Source organism: Topomyia yanbarensis, chromosome 3 (genome assembly GCF_030247195.1).
Source record: "Topomyia yanbarensis strain Yona2022 chromosome 3, ASM3024719v1, whole genome shotgun sequence".
In the NCBI taxonomy this organism is placed as follows: domain Eukaryota; kingdom Metazoa; phylum Arthropoda; class Insecta; order Diptera; family Culicidae; genus Topomyia; species Topomyia yanbarensis.
This window is the reverse complement of record NC_080672.1, coordinates 152,606,832-152,622,989: the sequence shown is the minus strand read 5'-3', so window position 1 is coordinate 152,622,989 and position 16,158 is coordinate 152,606,832. Positions and strand designations below refer to the sequence as shown.

The following is a 16,158-nucleotide window of genomic DNA, read 5'->3' as shown; positions in this document are numbered from 1 at the left end:
TCGAGAACGCACCAGTCATCGCCATCAAGATCATCCTCTGAAGATGGTTTAACTTTGACTGGATTGTCATAACTTCTCCCTTCTGACGCCAAACAAGGCACCAGTATGCCAGATTTAATGAAATCCCGTCTACATTGACCGAAGGCAAATATCGCAAGTTGTTTCTCTTTTTTATTCAACCAAACGATATTTTTTTTAAACTGATACAAGGTTCATGAAATAGTATTTTTTTCACGATTTTGGAATTTGCACACCGAGAAATTTAGATTTGGAAGTCGTAAAACTCCTGTGACTCACGTGATCAGTAATTATAACACGCACAGAAATAATGACACAAGCTTCTTAAATACAGAATAATACTAAACAAATACAATTGTTCTTCAATTTGTTCCACGTACTGATTAATTTCGAAAATCGTATAGCTCACTAATAACATGAAAATAATAGTATATGTGTTGAATAATAACTATTAAATAGAATAAAACATTTTTACGTGGTATCCGTGCCTTTTAGTTATTTGGTTGCTAAATACATTTGTATAAAATGTTTAAAATATTATATAATTATAGGGCTGCGTAGTTAATGAAAATAGTCAAGAAAGGTCCGGTTCGCGGCGACATTTACATTTTTTCGCATTGCACCTTGTCAAAGGTTTCGCCTAGTGCCAGAATTTCAAACATCTTGAAACAACAACTCTGGCAAAGGCTAAATAGTTCTAAAGAGTCGCAATCTTGAAATGGCATCATCACTAGAGCCACATAGTGGCAAAATCTCGAACTATTTTGTATACTACCTCGTAGGTTTTGATAACCAGAACAACATTGCCAAAGGCACATCTGCTAAAAAATCAGAAATTTCAGATACAGTAGATCGCTAAAATTCAACGATTACTAGCGCCGCCTGGCGGCAGAATTCCGACGTATTCTTTCGCCCATCCAAAGGGTCATAATCTACTGCTTAAGTTTGTAGAAGAAAGTAGTGCTTCAAGTGCTACGGATCACGAGGTATTCTAAAGACTAGCTGTGTTGTACAAAGTACAACTCGCGAGAGCCCGTGTTACAATATTTGGCGCGAGTGCGTAAGGGTTAATTCACTAACATAGTTTGTGGCCTTATCTTTTATCCTTTAATCGGCTCTATCTCGGTCAAAGTTCAACCAATTTTAATGTACCAGTTTTCATTGGATCGAGAATTTAATGTAGTTTTAGGGGCCAAAGTGTAATACGGATAGTTTTACCATTTCCATTTATAATTCCGAATTCCGTTGGGGTAATAGATTATTTTGGGACTAAGTAAAAAAATCGTTGTAATCAAATTGATGATTTAGGAAACTACTATAAAATCAAGAACTTACCTGAATACTTGAAAGATGCATCTGTAAAAAATTATACCGTTTTACATAAAGTCATGTTCAACAAACAATAACTTACCGTTCAAGGCCAATACGAACGATTTCTTTTCTGATTCTCTTTCAATGCTCTGTTTAAAAATTATTTGCTATTTATTTCCTTACATACTGGCTCAAAATCTATGTATTAAACACCGATCGAGCAAAACATCCGTTTTTATTTCGTAATAAACGACAACTCAGCACACTACAGTACTGTCTACTTAAACAGATTTGTTTAGATTTAATGCACTAAACACGGCTCTAGTAACTATTGATGCTATGCCAAATTCTTCCAACTCGAGTATTTGCTGTCGTAATGTGGTCTCCATATTGTTGAATATCAACTGTAAGTTGTAAACAAAAAAGTTAGCACACCACATAAAAATTACCTATGATCATATTACCTTTTTAAGAGCTGGTTGCAGTGTTTCATTGGCGTATGGGACTAGTACCGCTGCCATACATACACGATTAGCATTGATGCAAACTTCAGCTATGTCCATCAGATTGAGTGACGCCGAAACTGGGCACCTTTGAAGCAATATCAACGATTTTGCCAGCACGGCATCTTCCTCGAATGAACGGATACGACTAGCGTTCCGGAACGGAGCTTTGATGATCGTTTCCCACGCCATACGATAACCTTCCAGAGTAACTAATTGCTCTCGTGCTGATACTATGTCTAGCAGCATTGTCAAATGGGAAATCATATTGGTACGAGACATTTGCTTCAGTACTCCATTCCAAATCTGAGGCAGAAAGATGTTATAACCTAAGCAGATATAAGCGATTACCTCTAGGCCCTTAGAATTAGTAGCATGTGACTGCCACAGACGTTTTAGCAAGCCCATTTTCTCCGTTTCTTCGAATTTACTCACAGTAAGATTGTTGAAACCAAGTGACTTGAGATAGTAGATGCACTTTAGAACAATGTAGTGACCCGGGTTGAATACGTCGATATAGGGTATGCATTGATCATCGATTAGTTTACTGAAACAGTCATAAATTTGTAGCTGTTTTTTGGCATCTAAATTCGTGTCACCTGTACAAAGCTGTGTTATCAGAAACTGCACACTTTTCTCCTTGTTCCAACTTTTCAGTATATAATGTGCTCTTGCTACGTACTCATCGGCCGAAGTCGCTGCATCCGAATTATCCACAGACATGTTGTGGTCTTCGTACAATGTCTCCTCCATGTTTTCGCTCGAATCGTTACTAGACCCGAAAATCGAGAGCCACTTCTGAATCAGAGTAACTTGAATAGCATCGATATCTATCTGGTGAAGCTTGGAGATTTCGCACACCAAAGTGTTGATGTCCACTTTGTGCTGAAGCGTTTCACTATAGAGAGCGTTTATGAGTTCTCGGGGATTCTTTACCAGTGCTAGAAGTTTATCATCGCTGATTCCGTATTGTAGAAGTAAATGTTGTGTTTTAAAAATAGGATATTTTCGAATTATTTTCTCCATCTTGTCTTTGGCGTCGACGTTGCTAGCCAAGTCGTGCTCATGTTCACAGGCAAACTTGTAACATTCGTATGCTGCTTCCACCTGATCGGCACCCTCTGGAGCGTTGTTTGTTACATAGTAGAGGATGAAAAGCTTCGAGGAAAGGTCCGAAACACAGTCCACCACGCGAAGGATCTGTGTGATGAAATGAATAAAAAATAACGTTATGACATGGAAGCTTAATGAGGTGTTATTAATTTAATCCAAAAGATGATAATAGGCTACACAAGGGCTTGCGCATCTTTATTGTGTAATGGAAGGAATACCATCTGGTCTTGCCGATGTTCCTGAGCAAACCTCTAGTCAAGCATGATTTTCCGCAAGAAAAGAAGCTCATTTTAAGCTGATGAGAACTGATAAAATCGAAACATTTGGTTTGGCTTAGCAGGCCGATGCAAGATGCACTATGCTATGTTTCTCCTAAGTGGAAAACACTTTTTGTAAAAACTGCATGGAAGCCCCGTAATACTAACTATTCAGATACGCTACTAGCAGACGCAGTTAAACCGCGGAAGTAGTAGCGCCCTCTACAGATCACGCCGTGAAATATGTTCACGCCTACGCGTTGCACTGTACAAGCATTTTGGGAATGTGCATAATGCCATGAAAAAATTTCAACTTGAGGCGTGCGTCTCGAACCTTTTTTGATGCACGGATCGAAAAACCCGTTTAAGGGGTTATATATGTTGAGAGACAGGAAAAAAGGTAAAAGTTTGAATTTTTGTAAAGGTACACGCAGAGAAATAAGGCACATTCGAATCAAATATTTTGCGACTTTGATTCTAAGTCAAAGATTTTGTTGAAACAGAAATAATATTTCTCTGTTTCAAATACCAAACATTGTTGGTACAAAAATATCGGCATTAGTGACAAAATAATCTGCATTTTGATTCCAAAATCCCTGCAAAAAGCAGTGTGAATATTCGTATCAAATATATTGAAACTTTGATTCAAATTCAAGTATTTAGTTGAACCAAAAAAGCACTGGTTGGTTGTACAATAGCATTATTTAAAACAAAAATATTGCTCTTAGATTTAGAAATATTGCTTGAAAATGGATAGACTGTGTTTGGTTCGATCTTTGTTGTATCATACAGATAAAAAAATGGACGCATCGGTGGTCGAGAATAAAGAATTGGAGTTCAAGACGCTAGGTTTAGACTATTTGAGCATTATAAAAATGTAAATACAATTTGATTAGTGCAATGCGGTCGTGAGTGCTTTCATAGGTGAGAAAATTATTTTTTATTGGGGTAATACCTAAGAACCTAATATTATTGTTATTATTCCAGAAAATTGATACACCGTCGAAATTTATCGAACGAGAGAAAGCAGAGGAGCTAAAACTGCATTTTATTAGCGGAAAGCTTGGAAAAGTTGTCATTTACGTAATCATTGGAATTTGGGATTGGGATTCGGTGCAAAATATGAGCATCTCAGGGTAGAAGAAAAAACAAAAATCAAGATATTAATATTAAATACACCTTTTTTGAAAACAAAATAAAAGTTTTTTGATTCAAATAGATTTTTTCATTGTTTTAAAAAGGAAAAGCATATTTCAACTAACAAATAACATACTTTGTTTCAAAAAAAAAGATATCATAGATTCAAATAAAACTATTATTGAATCTACACAAAATCATATGGGGGCTTGTTAGTAGAAACAACAACATTTTTTTTGAAATCTAATAACAAATATTTTTGAATCTAAAAAAATTGCAATTAGGCCCTGATTCAAAAACATATATTTTTGATTTCTAAGCGAATTATTTTGGAATTTAATATACATTTTTCTGCGTGTATGTAGCCATATCTTAATAAAATACTTGTTATACATCTAGCGTAGTACAATGTCCAATTTACAAAATCCACTTGAGAACAAAAAAATATCAATAACTGTCTTTTTTTCAGCATAAAAAAATCATTAGTACAGTGCTGTTCGAAATAATAGCAGCGCAAGCGTTTTTTACGAGTATGGTGATTTGGCTTTGAATATGTTTTTCATATTCGCATCGTGTATAGTGATAAAAATTCAGTTCCTGGTGGTCGTCTAACCTACTGACGCCTACCTTTCGATTTTAGTAATACCACTTTACTATCATCAGCTCACTAAATGGTACGCCACTTTTCGCCGGTCCACTTGGCGACAAAAATTCGACAAAGTTCAGACGATTGTGAAGGTGCCGTATTGTGAGTAGTGGTACTTTTCTCGGATTTCCTGCGTGCAAATTTGTCTTAATCAATCGTTTTCTACTCGTTGACGTTGCAATAGAATGTTCCAGGTCTTTCTAGAATTCTCTCGAAGCAGGAGCGGATCCAGAAAAAATTTTTGGAGGGGGTCCGAAATATCGATTTTGAAATGTTCAATTTACAATACGTAAAATGTAATACGCTCATTTAATTAAAATCAGTTTTGGTGGTCGAATCTGGTTTGGGATGACTTTGAGTGTAGAACGAATTTAAAATAGAAACTATTTTAAAAATTTTCAAGAAGTTAAAAATTGTCGGTGGGGGGGGTGTCCGGACCCCCAGTACCCACCCCTTAGATCCGCCACTGTCTCGAAGACATAAACCAATATTATTTTGCCATCCGACCCATCAGTTTGAGCGGATGTTGTTCGCTATCTACCGCTATTTTCACATTTGTTTGTCCAGTGCAATGCATTGTGAATCTTTGTGGCAGAACACTAAAAGTTCCTGAACTTCACGGTATGTTTTGCCACTAGCATTCAACCGTTTGAAGAGATTTCACTCCTCGACTGTACAGTGCCTCGAACGTGAAATTCGTGAAATACTATAATATGCAAACTTGTAATTCCGGGTTAATTGTAAGCTTTAGAATACTATTCCGAACAAAATAGATTGACTAAACTGAAAATCTTGGAAACTTTAGCGATTTGGAAACCTTTTGTGGTAGCTGCTGCTGCGAACAGCTTTATATCGACTTTCTTCCGAAATGACAGCTGTGTTTCGTAAACAATAAGCCAATGATTCTAAATGGTGGCGTGTTCTACTCTTCGTACTATAGGTCACTTACAAAAACATATAATGTTATTGGAGAATAGAACGTATGCGAGTATTTTACATTAATCTCAAAATTAGCTAGAGATTACTGGGTAGGGAAAGTTATGAAACTTAGAGCCATAGTACTCAAGTGAGAGCAAGGATGTGAAGTAAACAGATCGGAAAACTAGAAGTGGCAGGGTCATTAGAACACGCTTAATATCGTACGGGCTTAATCTTTGCCTTCTGATAATGAGGGTCGAGCTTAGGCAGAATAACTACGAATCACCCGAGTTCACTAACATGTGTCCTGATAAAGGTAGACGTATCTATTTTTACCGTGACAACCGGTTGTCACGGTAAAGATAGATACGTCTACCTTTATCAGGACACATGTTAGTGAACTCGGGTACTCCATATTCAAAAGCAAATTTTCGAAATTCTTCAGGCGATTGGCTGAAATAATTGTCCCCTGCATTGTCGAGAAACACAAAAAAAAAGTTTCTCTTACTTTGGAGTGAATTCCAGAAACAAAAATATATGATGACTATTTTTGCACTATAAATAGTACCGTCAACTTTCCCCGTGTGCGTTACCGCCAACTTACCCCAACCGCATATTTTATAAAAAAAGGATTTAAAAAAGTTACTTTTGGGTATGAATAGGTATAATATCTATACGGATACTGAAAACTCTTTTCACGCGCTATCGAAAAATATAATTGTTCGGGGAATAGATTGAAAACCACCTTAAATAACACAAAATGTTTAAAATTAAGAAAAATTACAACGTATGCTCAAAAACACAATATTGCCCACAGCTTCTACAAAACATAATGTTTCGCAACAAAAACACATTGGATAATGCGTTTCACATTACTTGAGGTACACAACGAGAGACAGTGCTTTATGTCTAATATAAACGAAGAAAAGGGGGTTCCGCCAACTTACCCCAACCGCCAACTAGCCCCGGGCTCCCCTGAGCCACGCCTCCGTAAGGGAGCAAGATAAAAACGCAAAAACTTTATGTCCACTGCTCCGATCTCTATACAAATTTTAGATAACATACTTAAGAATCTGAGATTTACGATAGAATAAAAAAATCGATTTTTTGTTCGACCCTTAACATAATATAATGTGATGTGATGTGATGTAGTGAACCCCCCAGTGCAGTTGCTTTTAATAGCAATATCAAACGTTGCTCGCAAACTACTTTCAATTTAATGCTGTATGAGGGGCAAAAAGGGATGGATCCATAAGCAGAAGTTCTTATACGTACTGCACAGGGACAAAGAATCTACTTCCAACAATACCCAGACGTTTGAATGATTGTATGTCGTTTCCCGGAATACTATTTCCCGAAAAACCATTTCCCGGAATGTCATTTTCCGGAAAACCATTTCCCGGAATGTACTATTTCGCGGAATATCATTTCCCCGAATGTCCCATTTCCCGGAATATCGTTTCCCGGAATGTACCATTTCCCGGAATACTATTTTCCGGAATGTGCCATTTCCCGGAATACCATTTCCCGGAACGTACTTTTTCTCGGCAATTTGTTATACTATTGAAATCTGAAGTACTTTAAGAACATTTGCATTCAGAACTATGTTGCTACTCAAATATTTGTTTGGTTTCCTTCACAGCTTGTCTTTGCTCGCTGATCATGTTAATGAATTTGAAAAACTAATTCTCATGAATATGTAATTTTATTTGAAATCATTATCAATCATTCGAAGGTCCTGAAAATAGCTTATGCTAAAAAGAAGGCGATATCAAAGAAGGTCGTAATTCGTAATTCAATAATATGCTACGAAAATTTTAAAGAAGGCAAATCGATTTCATTGTAGTTATTGTATTTGAATCAACGAAGTTCTAAAATTATTTCCATTGATTTATTATTGTTCCAAATAAGGCTAATTCACATAGAAATTTTTAATACGAAGTGAAATTTAAAATAACTGAAGGTGTTTTTAATGCACTGTTACTGTAAACAAATATTAGTGAGAATAAAAAAATCAATGAAAGTCCAATAGTATTTTCAGATAAACTTCATATAGATTAAAATAACATTCTACACAAAATTCCAAAGAAAAATGCATATTTATAAGAAGGCGGCATCTCAGACAAATACATTAACAATCTATAAAATTTCAAAGGTTCCAGGAATATTGATGACTAAATTTTAGGAAATGTTTTTATTTTTTCATTACCTTTTACCCAATCTTCGTGAAAATCAATCAACGTATTCAAGAGTAAGTACTGTGATTGGTTATCATAAAAATGTTGCCAACGGTGTGGAAAACATTGCCTTTTCAATTTCAAAGATGGCCGCATTTCGAGGCGTTCTAAATTGATCGTTATGAATTTACACTATCTCCTGTAATGTTTGACCTAGGGTCAAAAACTAAAGTTTTTTCGATTCCTTAGAACGATAGCAAATGACTTACGTAGGATTTTTTCGCTATTTTAATTTTAAGCGAAACGCTGAAAATATCATTAAAATCAGCACCTCATCATTAATAGAATATCTACCCGTCTTTCAAATTCATTGCTTTCGTTTCTCTTAGTCCTAAATTTACTGAAAATGGCCAAGAAAATCGATACAGACAACATTTATTAACTAAAATCCTTCGTACGTCGCTGGAGAAAATAATTTAGAATAGAAAATAATTTAGAAAATAATTTGAAGTGGATTTGAAAAAACGTGTTTGAAGTTTTTAGTACGCTTGGAGTTTACCTAAAAACGATAGGACAGAATTAATAATATATACAATTAGGTATTCTGTTCGCCTTACATTTTCTATTAGGTATATCATTTTATTTCAATAACAAAATTTCCAAATCTTAAAAATTCTACAGTGGTGTATTATGCTTTTCACCGAAGATTACCACGCGAAGGAATCGATTCGAAATAGTAAAAGAATTGAAAATATACCATTTTAACTGAATCCGCAAAATTTGGAACAAATAGGAGGCAAAATATAGGGCCTGTTAGTCAGGAATTAGACGGTCATGAATTGATGACATTTATTCACCCCTTTACTACCTGCGGTGGGAAAACTGGAAAGTATTTGTTTCTATTTTGGTACCCATTTAGTTCATTGATATCCCATCCACTTGGATGCTTTTTATTCCCCACTCAATTTTTTAAATCCTTTCAAGTTTCTTTTCGGTTCAAAACCAAAAGTTGTTCGTAAGCTGTTCATATAATGATCAATTTAAATAAATTTTCCTTACATCGCGGAATCGAAAAGATTAAATCTTTAGAATGACAGTTTTGCAATCTTGTCGCTATCTTGTTTTTTTACACAATATAAAAAAATGAAAATATTTTCAAACAACTTTTCATGTTCTGAAGTAGGTAAAATCTCCTACAACACAATTAGCTGCATAGCAGGTCTTCTAAAAATAAGTTTGGTCGGTGAGGTACGAGTTTTTTTTATTTTCCGGGAAATGGTATTCCGCGAAATGGTTTTTCCGGGAAATGATACATTCCGGGAAACGATACTCCGGAATATGGTACATTCCGGGAAATAGTTTTCAGGGAAGTGGTATTCCGGGCAGCGCTGTTGTTGTAGAATATTTGCTGGTTAGTCGCCAATTTAAAGCTGGGGCGCAACGACTTGGATAGGGCGCAACAACCTGGATGGGGCGCAACGACATTGATGGGGTACGAAAACTATAACGCCACTATACGTAAAGTGGACCGGAAAATGAGCGGTGTGAATGCAAACATAACGAAGAGTACCAATTTGGTGCTTTTTGCTATTCCACATAAAAATTAATATCCGATTTCCTCGAAAAAAAATTCTCACACCCTTTAACAAAAAAGTGTGTCAGTTGTTATTTGTTAAGCTTATTATTCAATAAATTGTACATATACCATAATAACCATAATGATAACTCGTAAACTTTACAATATATGGAAAGAAAAAAATTAAATTGAATTTGAATATTTTTATATCTCGAACCATTTTTTACTTTCTAAATATTTAGAATCATGTTGGAAAGATGGTGTAAAAGATTCATATGGAAGTCTGAATACTTCATGAGATATTTCAATAATACCAATAAAGCAAGGCTACTTTATAGTAGACACCCTGCGATAGAAACTTACAAAATGGTTTGTAAATCTGATGTGAATTTTGTGTGTTTTAACGTGGTGATGGCAATGCCCTGTTTTTTAAACATACGCCCTAAACGAACCCCCTGGAACTGTTACTGTTGAGGTATTGGGGCGGTAGTCTAGTACATAATATGCTAACCCTTAACATAGGCTTTGTTCAACAAGCTGAGCCACCCTAGGAACTGAATTATACCTCTATGAAGGGGTTACATACAAAGTTGTGGCGAAAAAGTGAGCTAAGTTCGTGATTTTTTTAAAGTGCTTAATGCAAATTTTATTCGAAAAAGCAAAAGTAGTAGTGGTAGTACTCTCGAAGTTCGAAAAAACAAGCTGAATTAAAAAAAAAATTCAAGATTGGCGGAGTTCTGGCCCATCCTCGAAGCTTATTTTTTTGGCAGAGGTTTGCAATGAACGGTCTCCAAGCCGAACCGCTCAACTGAAATCAAAAAAGTAAACTGATTATTTAAGAAAAATGTATTGTGGTAAACTTGAACGGAGCGGTTTCCCAATAAAAAAGAGTTTCTTTCAAAAAAAATATGTTGATCAAAAAATGGAGTTTTAAACAAAAAATCATTGCAAAGAATTGATAATTTTTGGATGAAAAAGCAACGTTCAAGTACAAGTGTAAATACAAACAATTCCAATATGAAAATCGAATGAGTAGTTTTTGCGATGTGTACTTTCAGAATATTCAATAATTTTTATTCGATTTTTTGATTTTCAACTTTGAATATAACCCCTTAATGATGAAGGTGAAAACTTCATGATTTTTTAGTGCATGAGCTAAATAATTTCATTTTGTTATTTTAAAAATTGAACGTTGCTTTTATTATAAATTCTAAAAAAACAGATGGAGAGGGGGGAATAATTCCTTGGTATTAGAAACAGGGGTTCAAGTTAACGGGAGATCAACGGCATCGATTACAGACTCGGGCGGTCTTCGTCAGATGACGACTGGCAACATATCGAGTTGCGCGTGTGATGTTTGTGCTGCAAATTCCGCGTTTGTTAACATTTTCGACAGAGATGTTTCGTGTCACTTGCATCAAACCATCAAGGATGTACGATATATGTGGAAGAGGACACTTTGGAGAATTATAATAAAAATAAAAGGGGCAGGTAAATCTATATATTGATGGTTTTTAGGAAGGTACATACGAGGGACATATAGAGGAAATCTCGGTTTGCCAGTACATCCCGCATCGGGACATTGGATGACCTTACTCGGGCCTGAAGGTGATTTAATAGTTGAGATCTGGTGGAACAATGCTCGGCGCATGTTTGTGCGATTGGCTCAGTTTTCTCCTTGGAGAATTCGATACCCAGCTGGAGGGCCCAAGTAGGCAAATTGTCCAAGACATCATGCAATGGTCCTTGCAAATCGAAAGCTTTGGGATCTGTAATAGAGACCACAACGTCATCTGCAAGCTGCCCTAGCGTGACGGAATTGACAAGACATTTGTCAATGTCATTCACTTAAAAATTGTAGAGAAGGGGGCTTAGACATGAGCCCTGGGGAAGGCCCACGTAGCTAATTCGTGATGTCGACAAATAAATTTGCGAAAAATACATATGTTACTATGTTTTAATTGCCGCAAGGTTCTACTGTAACGATTTTGCTGGCTATTTTCGGCAAATTTGAGACTAAGAGAAACGATCATCATGTTTTACCGGCGTCGGCGGTAAGCTACTCTGCAGAAGGCAAAGAATTCTTCACATTTCCTTTCGATCATGCCCATATGAGCCTGCCTAGTTCTAGTTTTCCGTTCTAAGTTTATAACTGATTCGCTCTAGAATACCTATCCGTCTTTCAATTTCATTGCTCTCGTTTCTCTTAGTCTCAAATTTGCCGAAAATAGCCAACAAAATCGATACAGAAAAATACATATGTTTTTCAGATAACAAGCCCCCTGAGTCAGTAAGAAAACTGATGCCATCTGCTCTTTGTTAGCATACGCCATTTGAATTCCTGTTAAGAGCAACACAAGGCAATCGTTCGTCTCTTTGCCTTTGCGAAAGCCAAATTGTGTATCTGACAGTATGTTATTCGCTTCGGCCCAATTGTCGAGACAGAATAGGACCATTTTCTCGAACAACTTCCGAATAGAAGAGAACATTCAATCCGTCCATACAAGTTGTGATCGGATCGGCTGTTTTCTTGTTTTTTTTTTGGATGGCGTGGACCTTCAATTGCCTCCAGCCATGAGGGACAAGGATGCAAAATGCCTACCTTTTCTGCGGCTGTAATTTTTCTGCCTACATTCTCATTTCTCTCTTGATGCTGCTGTCATTCGCTAGTGCAGGACGCCCATCGCTGTACGGCTGCCTGTGTGCAAAGCAGTAACATGACAAAAAACTACTGTCCCCAGTACAGCCACCAGACGCGAGCGGTACAGCTTCTCTTTCCTTATTTTACATTTTTTAATATTTTCAATCTTTTTAATATTTTGATTAAAAAATTACGACAATGAATGCGGCTTATTTACGCCACGGCCGGCATCAATGCTTTCGTGTGCGGGCCTCTCCCTTTGACTATGGAGAGAAAAATGTACAAAGCGAGAGAACAAACTTTACTACGCCACACTCTCACCGAGCAGTCGGAGTACAGCAGCAAAACAAAAATGTATTCTACTGCTGTACGGGAAAATGTACTCTGTGTGGCTACCGTTCTGACAAGAGCTGTAGTGATGTGTCGCTGTAGCGGGCTGTACGGCTTGTACAAATGTAAATATACCGAAAAAAATGTAGTTTATCGGTACCGTTGGCATCCCTGGGGACAAGGTTACTCTTAAGAAACATATTAAATTAATTCAACAAACGTCTCTTGGCAGATTCTTTAACAAGTAAAATTTGATTCTGTCTGGTCCTGGGGCTTTATTGTTACATTATCGTCCGCGGGGGGAAGCGGCGCGGTAGATCTTCTGTGCCGGGGCGGAATCCGTACAAACCTTCTTGGCGAAATGGAATATCCAACGGTTTGAATATTCTACTCTCGTTAGTACTGTTTCAGGGTCGGTTTCTCTCATTAATCCGTCAACAAACCAGCGACAGTAAGCGTTTATTGGCTTTCTTAAAAATTTTCATTGGCTCAACTAACCCGCCATTCCGGTTGATCTTGTACGCCGGTGGCCTTCTTCGCGTACACGTTTCAACACTTTTTGTCCCACCACGGGTTGGGAGACCTTCCACGAGAGTTCGCGTTTGGTACACGTTTTCTGAGCTTGAATAGCGGTGTCGAGAATAAAGCCACCGAAGAAGCCGTACTCTTCCTCCGGAGGAATGTCTTGTATGGACTCGAGTTTTCCGGATGCCGAGGATGCTTAGCTCTTCCAATCACTATTTCGTTTGAGGTCATACAAAATATTGATTGTACTCGATGGCCTTAAGCCGTTAGCAATAGTGATTAAGATTGGCAGAGGCTCGCTGCCGTGTCGATCAGTAATTACCTTCCACATGCAATCTAACCGAGTCGAGCAGAGGGACATGTCTAAGGAGCTTGGGCGCGCTGGGGGAGCTGGGATCCGTGTCATTTCACCGGTGTTCAAAATGATCATCTTGAAGTTATCACAAAGTTTTTGGAGTGAGGTAGAATTCGATTATCATTATCATGAAAGCAATCCCATGCTATGCCGTGGGAGTTAAAATCAACTAAAACTAACTTCGGTGCGGGAAAGAGTTCTGCAATGTCGCAAGATCTTCAATGCCTGGTGCCGAGGGAAGGTTAATTCTATTGAAAAAATAGCACTTTTTGATCCCCAAAAGTACTCTTCCGTAAGAGTGTTCTCGATCCAAGCAAATAAAATTAATCTATTTCTGAAGTACGTCATGTTTCGCATAATAAATTTTAAAAGGATCGAGTTTCGGGATAATGTTTTTTCAATGCTACTGTTAAACAGTGATCAAATCCGTGACCTCGTTCGAATTAGCTATCGAAGGATACAATCGCTGAAAGGAGGGACTATTTTGCAGTCAACTGCATTAAGAATGTTTTTATTGCAGTGAGAAAGCATCCTGCTTTTAAGAGGGCCAGAAATGTTCTGTAACAATACGGTCCACAGTGCTGGGAACTTCTTTTCTGAGCTCAGGTTTCGGAGACCAGGAGCTGTTTGCTTCGGTTTTGCACCAGTAAGTACTGTTATTTTTGGAGGACATTGAAGAGACACCTTCTGAACATTACAACGAATCTTAGGAGAGGAAAAGTTCCTCCTTTTTCTATTGCTTCTAGGCGCAGCAGAAGATGTTCCCTCCTGGTGTTCATCAGAGTCACCATCGTCAGTAGACAAGTCAGTATAGATTTTTGTACACTTGTGGCTTAGCTATTTAAAGCAGCATTTCTGCGAAAGATCCCTTAGAGCGTCCCTGAAGGGAACTCTTCAGTTTCTCTCCACACTGTATCATCATGTCGGGAGATTATGTTGATTTCCCCCACTGTAAAGATACTTTTCGACACCCCTCCCCCAGGAGTCATCCACATGATTCTCATCGCATTTCCCACAACGAACAGGTAGACGATCATTGTCAAAGAGGAGGTAGGTAGAGAAAAACCGACGAAGGTCACCCGATAAGAGTCTAAGTTGACGTATGACGTATTACCGTCAGCTGCCACTGATGTTGAATGCAAACATCCTGTATCTTCCCTGACTGAAGCATGGGGTCTTTAACCCTTGATAAGGCCGAGAGTTTGGGGCTAATAATGAATGTTATATTAATGGAAACACGGTTCGTTCACTTAGTTTAGAATCTACATTTATTTCGTAATAAAAACTGTTTTGAAAAAGGTGGCAATATAGTTGCCACCGCCCGGTAAACACATTTTATGAAACTCTATTTCTTAAGAATAGTATAGGAAGAAACCCAAACGAAAGCTTAAGCTAGCTACCGTTACGCCCGTCTTTATGTAACCATTTTTGTTATTGCTAGATTCACTGTTTTTACCTCCACCTCTGTGCAGGCCAGTGCTCAGGACATTTTAAGGGGGTTGGTTTTATTCGTTTCTTACAAAAGAAGGGTATAGCAACCCTCAAACTTTGAAGATATTTTCTCAGGTCTGGAGGGCCTATTCTTTTGTATCAATCGACTCAGCTCAACAAATTGGAACAATGCCTGTTATCGAGAAGGAATCTTGAACAGACAGCGCTGCCTGTGGCTCGTGGCAGTGCGGATTACTGCAGTGATTTGTAGTAACCTTACCGACTAAACCTCATTTTTCAATTTCTTCTTAAAATTCAGGGGTGATTTATTGTTAATCAGGTAATAAGCAATAAACCACCTTCGCTTATCTGTGAATTCCAGATCCAGATCGATTGGTCTTTATATTCGCACCGATCTCGTTTGAAGTACATCAAACATTAGGAAGACTGACATTTTTTAACGGGCGGTGACAACTATATTGCCACCTATTTAGATTCATTTTATTTTGATCTTTGTAATTTTTGCAACTCAAGAACCGCGTTTTCGTATAAAAAATACTTGTTTTTACAAATTTTGATCACCAACTTATAGGGTGTAGAGTATTTTATTCAAAATCGAGTTAATTGCATTGTCCATGCAGGAAAAGAAAAGGTGACAATATAGTTGCTACTGTCTTATAAAGGGGTAAAACAGCTAACACGGGGACGACCGCGTCACATTCAACCCGATTAGATGGTACATATACACTATACTCCTTTGCAAAAGGCCCGTAGCCAGCAATATAATTTGCGTGCTTCAAATTATTTTCCTCCACCAGAAGCTTATCAGGGCTAATTATTGATGTTTCTGCCACCGCCGAATATTGCTTCATCAGAACTCGAAAAATCTGCAATAGATCCAAACATTTCTTGTCTTCAGTCCGGAAAAATTACAAATACAAATGGTCCGGTTGCGGAGGGTGGGTTCATTTTTAGTCGGGGAGGTGATTTTATTGCGACATCCATCTCGCCTTGAGGCAAACCATTATCAACGAAAGCCGTTTTTGCACGGGTTGTATTATAGTCATAAATGAGGAATATACAGTCGTGATTCACTGGTTGGCCCACAGCCTATGTCCAACTAACGAATTTGATTCGCTAGTTGGACCAACTGACAAATGTCAAAAACTCTCCAAAGAAGACGTTAGTATCGTAAAAGATTAATAAATAGATTATCAAAG

General features: G+C 37.5%; 1 protein-coding gene across 1 annotated transcript in view; it reads right to left on the bottom strand.

The window, feature by feature from the left end:
* Positions 1 to 1,534: 1,534 nt before the first annotated feature.
* Positions 1,535 to 16,158, bottom strand: part of LOC131692707 (kinetochore-associated protein 1) — a 62,952-nt gene continuing 48,328 nt past the window's right edge. The window contains exons 10-11 of the mRNA XM_058979909.1: positions 1,794 to 3,032; positions 1,535 to 1,733 (exon numbers count right to left, since the gene is read on the bottom strand). Of these exons, the coding sequence (XP_058835892.1) occupies positions 1,611 to 1,733; positions 1,794 to 3,032 (1,362 nt within the window). The 3' untranslated portion in view covers positions 1,535 to 1,610. The remainder of the gene's footprint in view (positions 1,734 to 1,793; positions 3,033 to 16,158) is intronic.